The sequence below is a fragment of the Mastigoproctus giganteus genome, chromosome 10, assembly GCF_048544385.1.
Source record: "Mastigoproctus giganteus isolate SK-2022 chromosome 10, ASM4854438v1, whole genome shotgun sequence".
NCBI lineage: Eukaryota > Metazoa > Arthropoda > Arachnida > Uropygi > Thelyphonidae > Mastigoproctus > Mastigoproctus giganteus.
This window is the reverse complement of record NC_143584.1, coordinates 95,838,949-95,856,101: the sequence shown is the minus strand read 5'-3', so window position 1 is coordinate 95,856,101 and position 17,153 is coordinate 95,838,949. Positions and strand designations below refer to the sequence as shown.

Genomic DNA, 17,153 nt, shown 5'->3' with positions numbered 1-17,153 from the left:
TTACAACCCTCTGTCTTCTCCCACTTAACCATCCTTTTATCCATTGTAGCAACTTACCCTTAATACCATTCTGCTCCAATTTGTACAATAGTCTTCCATGCACAACAGTGTCGAAAGTTTTCCTGGAATCCAAATATATGATATCAAAATTATTTTTTGCATCCAGTTCCTTTGTAACCACATCATAATATCCTATCAAATTTGTAAGACAAGACTTTCCCTTAACAAACCCATGCTGTGTCTGAATTATTGCTGCAGTCTTGTCTAGATGATCCTGCAATGCATCTTTAACCAGTGACTCCATTATTTTATTTTTTAAAAATTTATTTATTTTTATTTTTTTTCATTATTTTTTATTATATTAAAAAATAATTTTTGAGATCATTTTCTTATATTCCAGCAAAGCTTTTGACACTGTTCCACATGAAAGTGCTGTACAAATTAAAGCAGTATGGCATTAGGAGCAAATTACTGCTCTGGATAAAGGGTTGATTGAGTGGTAGACAGCAGTTGGTTATAAATGGGTACTGCTCTTCTTGGAGTAATTTTATTAGCAGTCTCTCGGGATTCAATGCAGGGATTCCTTTCTCTTGTCAATATTTATTAACAATATTAAAGAAGGAATATCAAGCTTACTGTCTTAAGTTTTCAAATAATGCAGTGGCGGGGTGGTCAGTGACAAGATTCAAGGCATGTTACCTACAGCCAGTGACAAGATTCAAGGCATGTTACCTGCAACAAGACCTAGAAAAATTGGGCAGCTGGGCTGAGAAGTGGTAATTGAGGTTTAATATTGATAAATGTAAGGTACTACATATGGGTATCAGTAATTCCAGATTAACAAGCAGTTATATGGTGCACTGAAGCTGTAGGAGAATTGAAAGAGACCTAGGGTTATTTATATATATGACATTAAGTTTCCTGAGCAGTGCAAACAAGCTTCTGGGACAACTAATTGGGTTTTGCCAACGATATATATATGATTTTGCCATTGCCATTAGGGACAAGGAAATGATTATACCATTGCATAAAGCAATGGTTAGGGCCACACCTTTAGTACTGCAATAGATAAGTAGTGATTAGGCCACACCTTAAGAAAAGAGCCATCAATTAGTCAATGATAAAAAAGGATACTCTTAAAGACTTCTGTAAATTCAAGGTTCTGTAAATTGTAGCGCTTGGAAATTATTTCTACCAGTAAACCTGATTGAAATGTTCAGGGCTTTAAATGGATTAATTAAACTAAATTTCTGATGGTATCCTTACCCCTTCTTGAATGCACATAAGGAAACAAACTTAAATTGAAAAAGGATGGCTGCAGGATGGATGTGCAAAAAATTTCCTCTCAGCAGAGAGTAGTTGATCATTGGACAAACTATCATCTGGTGTTGTGGAAGTGAGCAGTTTGAATAAATTTAAGGAAGAATTAGACAAATTATTAATAGGAATGGACGAATGAGTTGGGTAATATGTGTGTATGTTTTTTGACTGTTGCTTTATAAGCATGTTTCCTTGAATCATTTGCTACTAAAACTAGTACTAAAATCCCCAGTTATGGTAGGAGAATTAAAACCATTTGGTATTAGCTGGTACATTGAATTTTCTGATACTGAATTAATGTGGTTTTCTTGTAATCGTAATTTTTGAATGTTAATTTTGAATTTATGGATTTTGTTTCATCCTGTATCCATATTTTTATTAGTAAAAATAATATTTTTAATAATAAACAGCGTTGCACATAAATTCGTCATTATGCATTAATAGGCTTATTTTACACATAGTTTCAGTTAGCTTATTATCAGTAATAGTTGAATACAATGTATTAATTTTAACTTGCACAGATTTTGAAGTAAACTTTAGCTTTATGTAAGAATTTATTTCATTTACAGAATATACCTGTTGAAATGCCTCCAGATGAGGAAGAACAAACTGAAATTAAAGAAGATGAAATTACGGAAGAGAAGAGAATAACTCTGTTTATACATAAAATGTGTCGAGACACCTTGGCACGAAGTATTTCAATTATTGCTAGTCATCCTTTTCATGGTAAGAGTCTTTAAATGCAATGAGGATGAGTCTCTACATATAGCAAACCTTTTATGGTGTGCCAAAAATAAGTCAAAACAAAAAATAACAATTTTTGGAAGCCTCAGATACAAATTTGAAATAAATATAAAATATACCACTAAAATTGTGAATAGTTTTTTATTGATATCATAAAGAGGCATCAATACATGAATGTGTGTAATGAGAACTTTGTTGCTACATAATTTTGCACATAATTGAAGTTCTTATTTTTACTGCTAAATGTTGATAGGCTACCACAAAACAGTTCTGTCTTCAAATAAAAAAAAAAATTATTGTATAAACTATTTGTGGGTAGCTGCATGCGAGTATATTTTCCTACATGTACTACTGGTCCTCCATCACTAAACTGATAGAATATAAACTTTCTTCATGTATTTCAACCATGTCTTATTCACCAAGAGGAGTTCTACATGTATAGTACATAGCATTCACTCTTAACATTGAAATCCATATTTTGGAGCATCATGTGGATTGAACAAATGACATGCAAAGTTCTGTACCAGTATGCAGGCTGCTAACCCATGGATGGATGAGAACTTCCGTCTCTTCCTAACAGTATAGTGGATTTGGCACTTTAAGTCTGGCCCATGAGCCACCAAATACGGAGGATGCGGAAAGGTCAGGGAATGACCACCGCATATCCCCGGAGCAATATGGCCTTAGTTGTTAATGCTCCTAAAAAAAAAAAAAAAAAAAATAACAAATAACTTTAAGTCTGGGTTCGAGTTTGAAAAGGGCTGGGTTTAAATCTTATAAGAGTATAGAGACATTCTTAAAATCCCTCCCTGCTCAGTTGAAGATGTAGTTACGTGGTCTCCGTCAGAGGGAATATAATTTCCCTTGTTGAGTTATCCAGGTTTCTCAGTTTGTACGACATGTATATCATCCTGTGAACACAATTTTTGCAGGTATATGCAATTAATGTTATGAACTGATGCATAGATAAAGCAGTTAATGTGCTAAAAATTTTTAAATAACAATTAATTTGACAGAAAAGGACCATGGAAATGTATCAGATCAAGGTTAACAAGTGTTAACCTTGATCTGATACATTTCCACATCCACAGTATACAACAGAGACTAAAAATATTTGATAGGGATAGGAATGAATTCTTCAGTGAAGTCATTAATTATCCTAATTGCTGGTTAACAATTTTTACTACCACCATGTAACAAGAGAAACAGTATTGTATAAAAAGAATCAAATTGACAAAACAAACAAGCAAGCAAACCCTGCATCCTACTTTCTACCCTGAATAGCCATCCACATCAACAGTTCCTGTTAACAGATTTCAATTTCAGTTCCATTGAAACAAATTGATATAACGTCAGAAATAGTGTGTTTCAGTATAAGGTGTTCAGAATTGGAATGTGCTATTTATGACATGCACAGAGACAGACATGACAGAAAGAGATTATGCTTTTATTGAAATTCCTCCCAGCTTAATGGGAATTAAATTCAGACCTTTTCCACAAGGTGTGGAAAAATAGTATCGTAGCCACTGTATTCTAATGGTACTAAAGTTGAGTTTTGTGGTTAATCCATCAGTGCACCTGCAGTCAACATAAGTAATATAGACATATCAAATTGGTCACACAGATTCTGACAGACCTCAAGTTTTCTCTTTCATTTATGAAAAAAATATTTTTTTTAAAGTTATGCTTGCAGTATAAAGTAAAAAAAAAGTAAACTGCAGCCATTATCAACCCACTGCAGGATGGAAGCCTCCTCAACATGAATTGTTGAGGGAGATGGATCATAATCTGCCATGCTTGTCCTGTGTGGGTTGGCAGATCGACCGTATTTAGCAGTCAGGGGCTTGAACCCCAGTCTACTCAAAGAGCGTGTGCTACTGCACTCCCGCTCCTGACCACTCAGCTATGGAGGCTTGCAGTATACCAATGTTTAACCCTTTACTAATGGGATGTGATACTTATTAAATGCAATATTTTATTTTTTTTTTAATAAAAATTTCAGAGATTTAGCAAGTGCAAAATATGCAAACTGTTGTGTATTTTACACTTGCTATTTTCAATGAAGCACAACTTATTAATTCTGCTTGAGGGGGTTAAAAACAAACATGAAACTATTAGTCTTTTTATTTTCAGGTTTACAAAACCATTCAGTGCACAAAAATTTGGCATTACACATGCTCACAAATTTCTGCTTATGTTTTATATATACATAAATAAATTAAATTTTATGCAAAACTTTTTTTTTTTTTTTTTTATGAGAACCCCAAACACGAAAGGTATCAAAACCTATAGTACTAAGTACCGTGCATGGGTTGCAGGAGAAGTATGGGGAGAGGGGGATGCCGGAAACTTTGCTCTAGAGACTAAACATGGGTTTCACCACTTCAAGCCTCCAATAAGCAAAATGGTGGTATTTCACCGGTTGATGAAAGTCATCTACCACCTGAAATTGTAGTATAGTATAAAATAAAATTTCAAGGAAGGCAATATTGATAGCAAGTGTTGAATAAACATTCATAATTTATAATTTAGTTAAAAGTTTTCAAATAAATGAGTGCAGTTTTTTCATTAGTTTGCTTTTCTTCAATATTTGATTGCTTTAGTTTTCTTCAGATTCTGGGTATTTGAAAAAATTAGTTATTTTTCAAATACCCAGTTATGTTGGTTCCCCCCTCCCTATTATAGATCTAACGAATTTAATGATATGTACTTAAAAGCCATAATTAGTTGGTTCTGTGTATTTACATCTGTTTCTGAATAGTAGCTGCATACGATTCTACACGAATTATATACCCAGGAATAAAAATTCAGCATTGTGCTTGCTCACAGATTTCTGCTTATGTCTTATTTCTGCTTATATACAGGTTAAATCTCATTGCAATTAAACTCTTGGGACTACACAAGTTACTTCATTTTACTGGATAAAGAAAATAAAACAAATTATAAATTCATTTTTTTAAAAAATAGTCATACAAATTCAAATAATCATTACAAAATTTTATTTTCCAATCAAGAGGTTCATTATTTTTGATTGTCTCATATTTTTATATCATCATTAAAAAATTAAATTTTTGATTCCATTTAACTGTTAAAAAAATATTTTCTAGGACATCATTCAGTAGTAGAGGACAAATATGCAAACACTTTTCTCAGGGTTTTTAAAGCTTCTGAGAGTGAAATAAAATTTCTTATCCAGTGGCTCAACACATTTTCACCACCTTCACTCTCAAACCTCATGCAGTCATTACATGAAGGTGCCTGTACATTTTCAATAATTTCTTGGTCCTCAACTCGGTCAATAAATTGTCATCTGCTTCTATCTAATCTTCATAATTTACTGTGTTCAGAACTCCCACGTCAGCATCTATAGAATCCAGCATTTCTGTAATCTCATGTGACACTTCTATTCCTGTTGTCTCCCTTACAGTTGTCTGTATTTCAAGATCACCAAGTCTTCTTCCAACAATTCAGTATGTTTGACTCTTTTCAGGACCTCCATGCCACAATGATCATATCGCATGCTTCTCTAACATCTATTTTTTCATTATCCTCCGAAACTAATTTTAGCAATAGCTTTTTAATAAGTTGACTCCTGTAATGCATTTTCACTGCACTTATGATTCTCAAGTCCAAAGGTTGGAGAACTGCTATACAATTTGGAGGAAAAAATTCGACTTTAACATGTGCTAATACACGTGTCAAATTATGTGCCGAGCAAAGAATTTTTCTTTTTCGTCTTTTCATTTGGATCCAAGTTTTTCAGTCATTCATTAAATAGTGTTTGTGTCATCTAAGCACATTTGTTTGCACAATAATTGCAGACAAGTGATCAGACATTCTTAAAACATCATGGATTTGCATATCTTCCAATGATAAATGGTTTCACAGAAGTATTGCAACAAAATAAAACAGCTAAACGTTTTGATTTCTTCCCTCCTCTGCATAGATCTCCCTTAATGAGTGTATGATGTGGAAGTAACTGATAGGACATCCCCATCTCTTTGGCATTAAAAATATCATTGATATTGTATTTTGCAGTTATCCTTTTAGTTTCAGTAGCATGCCATTTTATTAACTCGATCAGATGGTACATCATTCTCTTTTCCACAGAGTGCCCTAGAAGCTGTTCCATATCATTCTTGAAATCTTCTGAGCCATCCAGCACTTGCTTGAAAATTATCATGTCATAAAAGTTTCCTGAAATTTAATGCCTTTTCTCATATTATTGGACCACTAATTGGGATATTTCTTGACTGAATGTTTTGTAACCATAAAAAAACAGCTTTATCAGTGTCATCATGAAAGTGCTTCGAATCTTCTTTCTTTGAGGTCCAAAGGTTCTCTAATTAATCTTGTCTTCAATCTTTTTATGAACTTTTAAAATTATAGACAATGTCAAAGGAGCAATGCAAAATTCTTTTGCAACATCACTTTTCTTCTTCCCAGCATCTATTTTTTCCAAAATTGAAAATTTTCTTTTAATGTGAATTGTCATCATTTTTAGTTGTTTTTTTATACATGTTAATGGTCACCAAAATAAAAAAAATATTAATGAAATCACTTTATAATCTGCAATACTCCTAACTACACACAATATAGTATACAGTACACTCAAGAACAGAAGACTGACCAACTCACATACGGAGTAACTCTGGATAATACAGATAAAATTGCAACTGAACTTCGGGCAATGCCATTGAGCCCGAAACTAGCCAAATTTAGCAGAAATAAGTACTCTGACAGTAGGTACCTATCGACAGCAAAGATAAATGTAAACTGTTTGTTTTTGCATTGGTATGGAATTAATTTTATTTTTATTGGCAATAAATATTCATTATACTGAAATTTTGATTTTATTATAAAGAGATCTGTTTAATGTATTTTATTAAGTTAGTTCTTTCAAATACAAGAAAATTGTTCATTATTCTGAAATTTTTGTTATTGTCGCATTCATTATACTGGAATTTGACCTATATAAATAAATGAATTAAATTATTTTCTGATTTGTTTCATTTTCTTTCAATTTTGGCTAACTTGTATTATTTTTCAAATTTCCAGGTGTGCATTGTGTGTCCCATTAAAAACTTACTGAATTTAATGGTACTTAAAAGCTGACTAGGTGTCTCTAGTATTTGCGGAAAGTGTTCTTTGTCACTTAATGATTTATCATTTGATCCTTTTGTTGTTTTTTTTTTTTAGTGTTTATTAGGGTAGCAATATTTCAAATGAGAGGGAAGATATAGCTAAAGAACTTTGTGGGGGGGGGTGTCAGGGTGTCAACTACAAAAGATTAACCGTGTCTTCAGTAATGTCAGGAGTATTGTTAATAAAATGGTGGAATTTGAACTCCTGTTTAGGACAACTAATGCTGATATAATAGGCCTAACAGAAACATGGTGCCACCTAGAAATTGGTGATGATCAGTTCCACATTGATGATCACTGCCAATCAGTGCTCCTTCAGGATGACTTGAACAGACTTGAAAGATGGTCAGAGAAGTGGCAGCTATGCTTTAATGCTGCTATATGCAAGGTTTACACCTGGGAATATCAACCCACAAATAAATTAATCTCTTGGTGGGGTTGAATTAAAAACAGTCAAGAAGGAAAGGGATCTCTGGAGTTACAATAGAGGCAGATATGAAGTTTTCTGAACAGTGTAAACAGACAGCCAGGAAAACCCATGGTATACTCTCGATGATTTATTGAATGCTATCCTGTAGAAATAGGGAGGTCATAATCCCATTGTATAAGGCAATTGTAAGACCACATTTGGAATACTGTGTTCAAGTATGGAGATCTTATCTGAAAAAAGACATCGCGCTTCTTGAAAGGGTCCAAAGCTGGGCAAGACGAATGATGAGATCGGCAGAAGGAAGACCGTATGATGAAAGACTCCAATTATGTGGGCTAGAACTTGGTAACCGGGCACCTGAGAAGTGACCTGATTGAGATTTATAAGGCTCTGAGAGGGATTAGTAAAATGAGTGAAGGTGGAAAGATTCAAATTACAGGACTTGAGGTTTAGATTAGATTGTAGGAAGCTTTCTTTTAGCCAACAAGTCGTTGATTGCTGGAACAAGTTGCCCTTGCAGGTAGTTGAGGCTGACAGTTTGAATAAATTCAAAGGTCAACTGGATACTTACCTTTATTTGTTATTTGGTTTTTAGGAGCATTAGCAACTAAGGCCATATTGCTCCGGGATATGCAGTGGTCATTCCCTGACCTTTCTGCATCCTCCGTATTTGGTGGTGATGGGCTCGAACCCCGGTCTAATCAAGGAGTGTGTGCCTACGCACTGCTGCTCCTTTCCACCTGGCTACAGAGGTGCCACTTACCTATGTGAAGAGGGAAGCATTTAATTTGTGCTTGCTTATCTTTTTTTCTTTTTTTTTGCCAGTCCCACAAAAACCCATGGCTTCCTTGCACACAGTGAGCAAATACTGTTAGTATTATTGCTACTTTGTATGATTGTGAAAGAAGTGTAGCTTACAATCAAAAATATCAAATTATGTTTGCAGTTTGGGATGACGCTAATGTATCACATGATAGGAAAAGTGATAAAGCTCCTTGCTATATTAAGTGTGTGTGTGTGTGTGTGTGTGTGTGTGTGTGTGTGTGTGTGTGTGTGTGTGTGTGTGTGTGTGTGTGTGTGTGTGTGAGTGAGTGAGTGAGAGCTTTATCACTTTTACAACTTTAAAAGAACATTGCATTTTGTGGCAACATGCATAATTTACCATGTTGCAGCATGTGGCATGCACTAAGTTAGTTTTCATCAAATTGGAAAAATCCAGGAACACCATCCAGATAGTGCCAGAACACAAGTCCATAGTATTCGGACTAAAGTCGGATTTCTTAATTTAAAAGGTATTTGGATTTTCAATTTTTAAAAGGTTGGTGGGTATGGGTAAAGGTATCAGACAACATATGAAAGATCAATGCCATCATAAATTGATTGAACATTGTGTATGCCTAGAACACAACCATAGAGGTATTTTAGCTATGAAGAAAGAATTGCCCAATTTAGCTATCACCCAAGGAGCTCGGTGTATTTACCTTATATGTAAGCATAGTACATTCACTGTAATATAAAAAGTTAATATCAAAATTAGAATTTATATATACATAATGTAGTGTCACTTATTAACAGAATCTATTGGATGTTCCAAGGGCTAGTACCATTCAATATATCTAGGCCCCGGATGCCAAGCATTTCCGTAACCAAGCAATTTTCTGAGCTCTATAAAGCGATTCAAAGCATTCTCCTTTAAAGAATCACTCTTCTCTTTAAGTTCCCCGTTCTCTTAAGTTCTTTAAAAAAGCACAGTAGACTTCATCTTACAAATTGTAAGTTAAGTCAAGAAAGAAAAGACAACTTTCCTTTTATTTTTAGAGTTACTAACCCAATTAACCTAACAACCGCTTGGCCACTCGTGGCATTACTCCTGCCTCCCCGTAGCAGGGCTGGAAACCTGAGTGGGAAAGCCAACCCTCAGGGCCAAAAGGAGTACAAAATGGACAAAGAAACCTTTCCCTCACTTGATCAGGTGAGATCACCTACTGATCAAGACCAACCCGATCATGACTCCTATCAAAATAAAAGACAAAAAACAGATCTATGTCAACAAGATCACCCAGCCTTTCTCCTTATTCATTCTGTATCAGATTCTCCTGTTAGCAAATTATCCCCATTTCTAATCCAGAAATGCTTGGAAAATGCTGCAGCATCACCGAAGATGGTAAAGCGATTACAGTCTGGAGATCTGCTGTAGAGACAATGAAGCCAAAACACTTGGAAATATTATTGAAACTGACTACTTTTGGTGGAATTCCCGTGAAAAAATAATGCCTCATGCCACTCTGAATACATCTAAAGGAGTTATAGCAGAGTGGGACCTGATTAACATCTCAGAGGATGAAATTGTACAAGAATTGACAGCTCAAAGAGTAATACATGCAAAAAGAATATTAATGCGGAAAGATGGAGAATTAAAGCCAACAAGGAACATAATACTGACCTTTAGTACCCCAAACTTACCAACAATGGTTAAAGCAGGGTATCTGAATTGTCGTATATATACGTCCATATATACCGAATCCCATCAGGTGTTACAAATGAGAAATATGGACACTCCCAGGTAGCATGCCGTGGCACTATGATTTGCCCAAACTGTGGTTCAACAGAACACACTCAAGCGGATTGTACCGTAACCTCCTTCACCTGTCCCAATTGCAAAGGTAACCATATGGCATATTCAAAAAATTGTGAAATGTGGAAAGTGGGGAAAGAAATACAAAAATACAAAACAGAAAACAAAGTAACGTATCAGGAAGCCAAAAAGCATATTATACAGTTTATGCCGAAACGCATGTATGCACAAGCAACCCAACACAATCATTCTATTGCTACTCAAACTGACATTGCAGTCCCTCCAAACATTTCTTTTGCAGATTGGGCCAGGTCCATGCTTAATGCTAAGCCACAACCTGCCAAACACAAGCAACTGGAACAAGGAATTAACACTCCAATTTCAGTTCCACCTAACATGCCTGAAACTACGAAAAAAGCAGACAAAACAGTACCAACAGATCATGCTCAGACCAAGAAACAATTCCCTATACATATGGATGTTGACAACAAAACTGACCAAGAAGAAACTATATTAGAACTTCATGCAGAAGCAGAAGAACACATGGATACAGAGAGACCGGTTCCCCCCAAAAAAGACAAATCAGATCGTTACAAACAAACTGCTTCAAAAAAACAGACAGATCAAAACATAACTCCTAAAAGCAAGTAATGCAGCACATACTTCAATGGAATTGCAGAGGCATACGAGCCAATACTGATGATATATATGACCTGATCAATAAGTATAATCCAGTGAGTGTTTGTCTGCAAGAAACAAATTTAACACCACAGGTAACTCTCTCAATTAGAAACTTCACAATGTATAGAAAAGACAGGAATACTGCAAAATCTGCAGATGGAGGAGTAGCAATACTAATTAACTCTAAAATCCTAGTTCGACATATCTCTCTCTCTACAGACTGACTTAGAAGCTGTTGCTGTGCGTATTGCACTTGGAATAACACTAACTCTTGTTTCAATACCTCCCACCAAATAGACTTTTCATGCTTAAAGAACTAGAAGATCTTATAGCACAATTGCCAGAACCTTTCTGCCTTTTTGGAGATTTCAATGGGCATCACCCGTTGTGGGAATCTTCAAGCATGGATAAAAGAGGACATATGATAGAGACATTACTGAATCAACAGCAGTTAACCTTTTTAAATACTGGCCATCACACTTATGTCCATCTACCCACAGGCTCCACTTCAGCAATTGATCTGTCAATCTGTTCTCCCATACTATTCCCCAGTATGGAGTAGTCAACCGGCCGACCGGGCTAGCCGGGTGGGTAAAGTGCCTGCCTGGCAACCCAAAGGTCGCGGGTTCGATTCCCGCCTCGGGCTTGGATCAAAGTACTGCAAAAACCTTGGGAGGTGCCACAGAAGCCTATGCGCCAACAACTACCAAAAAAAAAAAAAAAAGTAGTCAACCTTATATGATCCACACAACGACGACCACTTTCCAATTATATATAAAATACAAACAAAACAATCCCACTCTCCAGATTACAGAGTAAAATGGAAATTCACAAAAGCGAACTGGACAAAATATTCAGTCTGTGTTTATTTTCATGATCAATTTATTAAATCACAACCAATAGATAAAGTCACAGAGCACATTACCGCACAAATTTTGGCAGCAGCTTCTGAGGCAATTTGTCAATCCTCTGAAAACCAAAAAAGACATGCAAAACACTAGTGGAATGAGGCCGGTAACAGTGCAAAACGAGAAAAAAATAAAGCTTGGAACCTATTTCGTAGATTTCCTACAACAGCCAACCTCATTTTATATAAAAAAAACAAAAGGCAAGGGCACGACAAATCAGAAGACAAGCCAAAAAAGAATCGTGGATAACATTTTCCAGTACCATCATGAAGGACACCAGCAGTCGTCTAATATGGAAGAAAATCCAACAATTAAATAATAAGTGCATTCCCTTTTCTGCTCCAATCTTGATTAAGAATGGACGAGAACTGTCTTCCCCAAAGGAAATAGGCGATTTCCTTGGAGAGACTTTCAGTCAAATATCATCAGCTTCTGCATACGACAATTGTTTCCTGAAAATCAAAACCTCCGCAGAAAAATATAAATTAAATTTCAACACCACCCAATCCCTTCCTTATAATCAGCCATTCATCCTAGCTGAACTCCAAGAAGCTCTGAACAGATCAGCAGGACCAGACGGAATCTACTATATAATGCTTAAACATCTAAATAATACAGCTTTAAGATTATTACTAGTATTCTACAACCGATATTTCTTGAATGTGTTTATCCTTCCTCATGGCATCATTCTGTAATCCTTGCCTTTCCAAAACCAGGAAAGGATCAATCGCTTCCACAAAACTACCGACCAATTTTCCCTAACCAGCTGTTTGAGTAAAACACTAGAAAAAATGATACATAGGAGATTAAAATGGATACTATAAAGCAAAATGCTGCTAAATATCAACCAATATGGTTTCCGACAAAACAGATCCTGCTTGGACCTTATGGTAAGAGCCGAAACTAACATTTGCAATGCATATGTTAAAATTGAACATCTGGTAATGGTGAGTCTAGATATTGAAAAGGCATTCGATACCACATGGAGGTATGGCAATCTTCGAGAGCTGTATGCCCTAGGGTTGAGAGGACACGTACCTCAATTCATCCAGAACTTTCTCAAGTGCAGAATCAAGTTCGTCACCAGAATGTACTTTCACAATATTTTATTCAAGAAGAAGGGGTGCCTCAAGGGTCCATACTTAGTCCTACCCTCTTTGCAATTAGGCTAAATACCATGATGCAGAATATTCCCAAAACCGTAGAAATATATATGTATGCCGACGATCTTGCTATATCATGCCATTCACCAACCATTAACAGCATAGAGAGACAGTTACAACTTTCCATAAATAAGTTGGAGACATGGACTGTACAAAATGGTTATCGCCTGTCAAAGCAAAAGACAATTGCAGTTCATTTCTAAAAAAAAGCACAGATTACATCCAGAGCCTGAACTTAAATTAAAAAACCAACCAATTCCTCTTGCCAGCAATATCCGCTTTTTAGGTTTAATATTAGATACTAAACTTAATTTTGCCATGCTCATAACTTATCTCAGAACTTTCTGCTTGAAAACTCAATATACTCAGAGTCATCTCTGCCATGGCATAAGGTGCAGATAGATGCACTCTCCTGCATTTGTATCGTTCGCTTATCAGGTCTCGTCTAGATTATGATTCAATAGTATATGGCTCAGCTAGGAAAACTGTACTTACAAGACTGAATACAATACAGCACAGTGCTCTTCGCACTGCTCTTGGACCTTTTTGAACATCCCCGGTCCAAAGTCTCTATATAGAGGCAAACGAACCACCACTCCACCTCAGAAGGAAAATGTTACTCCTCACCTACGCAGCCAGGATTAAAAGCCTTCCAGATCATCCGAATCAACCGCTACTTTTCAATCCTGAAAAGGTAACATTCTATAACAATAAACCCACTGAAAATAGACCAACTGGTATTAGACTACAAGATTTGATGCATTGCTGGAATGTTCATTTTGAAAACATGCTCAAAGAAACCAAAATATCTGATCTGTCTTGGTCCTCAAACCCACCTTACTGTGACACCTATTTCCAACAATGGGGGGAAAAGTCCATGGAAAACTGTTACATCAAGCAACTGCATGAAGGACATGCTGCTAGCAATGCACAGAGCTGCTTAATATATACTGATGGCTCAAAATCAGATGCTGCTGTAGGATGCTGCAGCAGTCTTTCCCACATTTACAGTATCTGTATCTCTCCCGGCTGAATGTAGCAGTTATACTGCAGAACTTTATGCAATCCACCTAGCTATATACAATATCAATATCTGTCTCAACACTAATAGTTTAATATATACAGACTCCATGAGTGCGCTTTCCGCAATAAGTAACAATTTCTCAACCCCACATCCCATAGTAAAAGAAATCCAGTCTCGTCTAAATCATTTGAGGAATCTGAATCATACTGTAAGTTTCTGTTAGATTCCAGGGCATGCTGGAATCACAGGTAACGAAACAGCAGACCAGGCAGCCAAGCACCCAAAGAGCAGCACACCTCCATCTTACCAAGTACCCTATATAGATTTCCTAAAACATATCTGACGTATCTGTAGGGACCAATGGTTAAATATTTGGAAGACATACAAACAATAAATTATTTGAAATTAAACAAGAACCACAAATATGGAGCTCGAGCTTGAAGAAAAACAGACATGAAGAAGTAATACTGGCAAGATTGCGCATAGGGCACACACACCTGACCCACTTGTTCCTGCTCATGGGCGATGACCTTCCTGTATGCATGCATTGTTCATCACAACTTACAGTTTTACATATTCTGTTAGATTGTTCGTATTATTCCCATATCAGAAATACTACCTTCCTTTCTCTGACACAAATGCAAGAACCTTTATCACTAACCCACCTATTGGAAAACAATGCCAATCTGGATGAGCTTTTCGCTTATCTCAAACAAATTAGACTTTATGAATATATCTAATATCAAATAAGGCAAACTCCGGTACCATTCAAAATATTTGAATAGGCACATTTTGGCCTCAGTTGCCCTTGTGCCGCAAAACCTCTACACCATCACCACCACCATCAATATATCTAAACCATAATAAGCACAGCCATTCATTTAAGATTCTGTTATTGTTATTTGGTATTTTTAGGAGCATTAGCAACTATGGCCATATTGCTCCGGGATATGCGGTGGTCATTCCCTGACCTTTCCGCATCCTCCGTATTTGGTGGTGATGGGCTCTAACCCCGGTCTAATCAAGAAGTGTGTGCTACGCAATGCTGCTCCTTCCCACCTGGCTATGGTTTAAGATTCTGTTTTACTGACTATAATTAGGTTGGGAGATAAGCTACATAGTGAGTTAGAAATCATAAAATGTGATTATATATTATAATCTATAATGTGACAGCTTACTGGCATAAACACAGCCAGCCCAACAGATAGCAAACTAAATCGTATATATATATAAACTATAATTATGGGAAAGTGGAAAACTAGCAAGTTCTAAAAAAGTTAGGAAAAGTGAAAAAAAAAAAAAAAAGAGAGAACAGTTAGCCTTGTGTTCATTCAACTGCTGTAATAGACTGTGAGTTATAAAATTAAGAATTGGAAAGTCAACAGCTAGTGAAAAAAGGGGTAAATATTAAAAACTAAACTTGGGAGTATAACTGCCTTACCCATCAGATGGGATCAGACAACAATTAAGTTTAACTGATATTGGGTGCTGAACCATAACAGTTAAATTTACTAAATTAGCAGGTCTCCATCTAATGAGTCAGGTGGGTCTGGCAACAATTATGCTCTCGATTAGTCAAAGGATAACTGTTAATAAACATACATTACACACATCAAAAAAGTCCCAGTTTTAAAAACACAAAAATGCTGGCATTTATTAAAATTTGTTATTGTTTTTTTTTTTTTCCAGGTAGTCAATAATGCTGTTCAGTTTGTGACATTAAAATATCTTATAAATGTAGTAATTATTTCTTTTAAAAAATAGATATATTCATTTTCATGTAGAATTGACATCAGTGTTTGGACGTTTATACTCAGCAGCCAATAAATTTAAATTTTCTTTTAAATTTTGCTGCCAATTCAAATAAACCTCCAAGAAAGATGCTATAAGAATATGGCTTTCAAAAAACAATTTTTTTTGTAATGCACACTTTTTCCATTTTGTGCCTACAATGGAAGGTGGAAAATAAATTTTTTGTTCTGTTTAATGCCAGTTTGTTTTGTTAGTCAATAATGCTGTAGCCAATAGATAATTTTCCTTTGTTATTAAAATGTCTAGAAGTTTTGTTAGTAGATCAAATAACCATCAGAGAAGAGCATATAAGATATATATATACAGTCGATTCCGGTTATTTGGGACACATCGGGCTAGTGCATTTTGGCCCGATTAAGCGGCTGCCCCAATTATCCGAAGTTTCACGTAAATAGTTAAAAATACAATTTACCCCCCCCCCCCCCCTTTACAATTAGTTCACTGTACAATCAAATCACATTACGACGAACTCACCACAGTAAAGTACCGTTCACTATACGATGTGTAGTAAGCGCCGGTCATTGTGATCACGTTTGTGAATTGAATTTTAATTCTATTAAACAGCGATTCTAATTAGCGAAAATATGAGGAATACTATCCACAGGCTATAAAAGTAAAGATATATTAAGCACAGATTTACTCTTTATTACCTTACCAATTAAAAAATTAATGATACGTGAAAATCGGAAGAATATACGTGAAAATCGGAATAATTAATACGTACTGTAATATGTACATACTAACTAAACTAGTTGACATTTCTGTTCACTGACATTTGTGGATGGGGGTTAAAATTTAAAACAGTAACAAGTTAAGCAATCAATAACAAAGAACACGGCACACACAAATTGCAAGTAACACAACACGCGCAAGTGAGAACGGAGTAACAAATTACGAAGCTTTCAAAATAGGAATGAAGAGAAGATTCTGAAAATTATTTTTTTTATATGATTGAAGATTTCATGGAAGTGTAAACACATTTTGCCATAATAATCCACAGAATTCCAGCTGTCGGTATTACCGCAAATTCAATAAGATCGAGTTTACTGTCCGTTTATGATAGATTGCACTAACACAAAAGCCCAATAAACAGGTGACTGCTAATTGTTTTTATTGTTTTATGGTTGTGACCTCCAGAAATCCCACCGAACTACGTGGTACGGTCGGAGACAATCGTAGGGTAATCTCCAGTGCTGAGGTCTCCTGCCCCGATTAAACGGCATTTTGTCCCAATTAAGCGAAGTAAACCCTGGCTATTTTCTCGATTGGTTTTTGTTTTTTAAGATTTGCCCCAAATAAACGGCTGCCCCGATTAACCGGTGGCCCGAATAACCGGAATCCACTGTATATAT

The 17,153-nt window shown here is 35.8% G+C and overlaps 1 protein-coding gene across 1 annotated transcript in view; it reads left to right on the top strand.

Annotated features, from left to right (window-relative positions):
- LOC150079172 (mitochondrial carrier homolog 2-like) overlaps positions 1-17,153 on the top strand; it is a 273,570-nt gene that overhangs the window by 114,707 nt on the left and 141,710 nt on the right. The window contains exon 4 of the mRNA XM_090384014.1: positions 1,890-2,046. Coding sequence (XP_090240140.1) covers positions 1,890-2,046 — 157 coding nt within the window. The remainder of the gene's footprint in view (positions 1-1,889; positions 2,047-17,153) is intronic.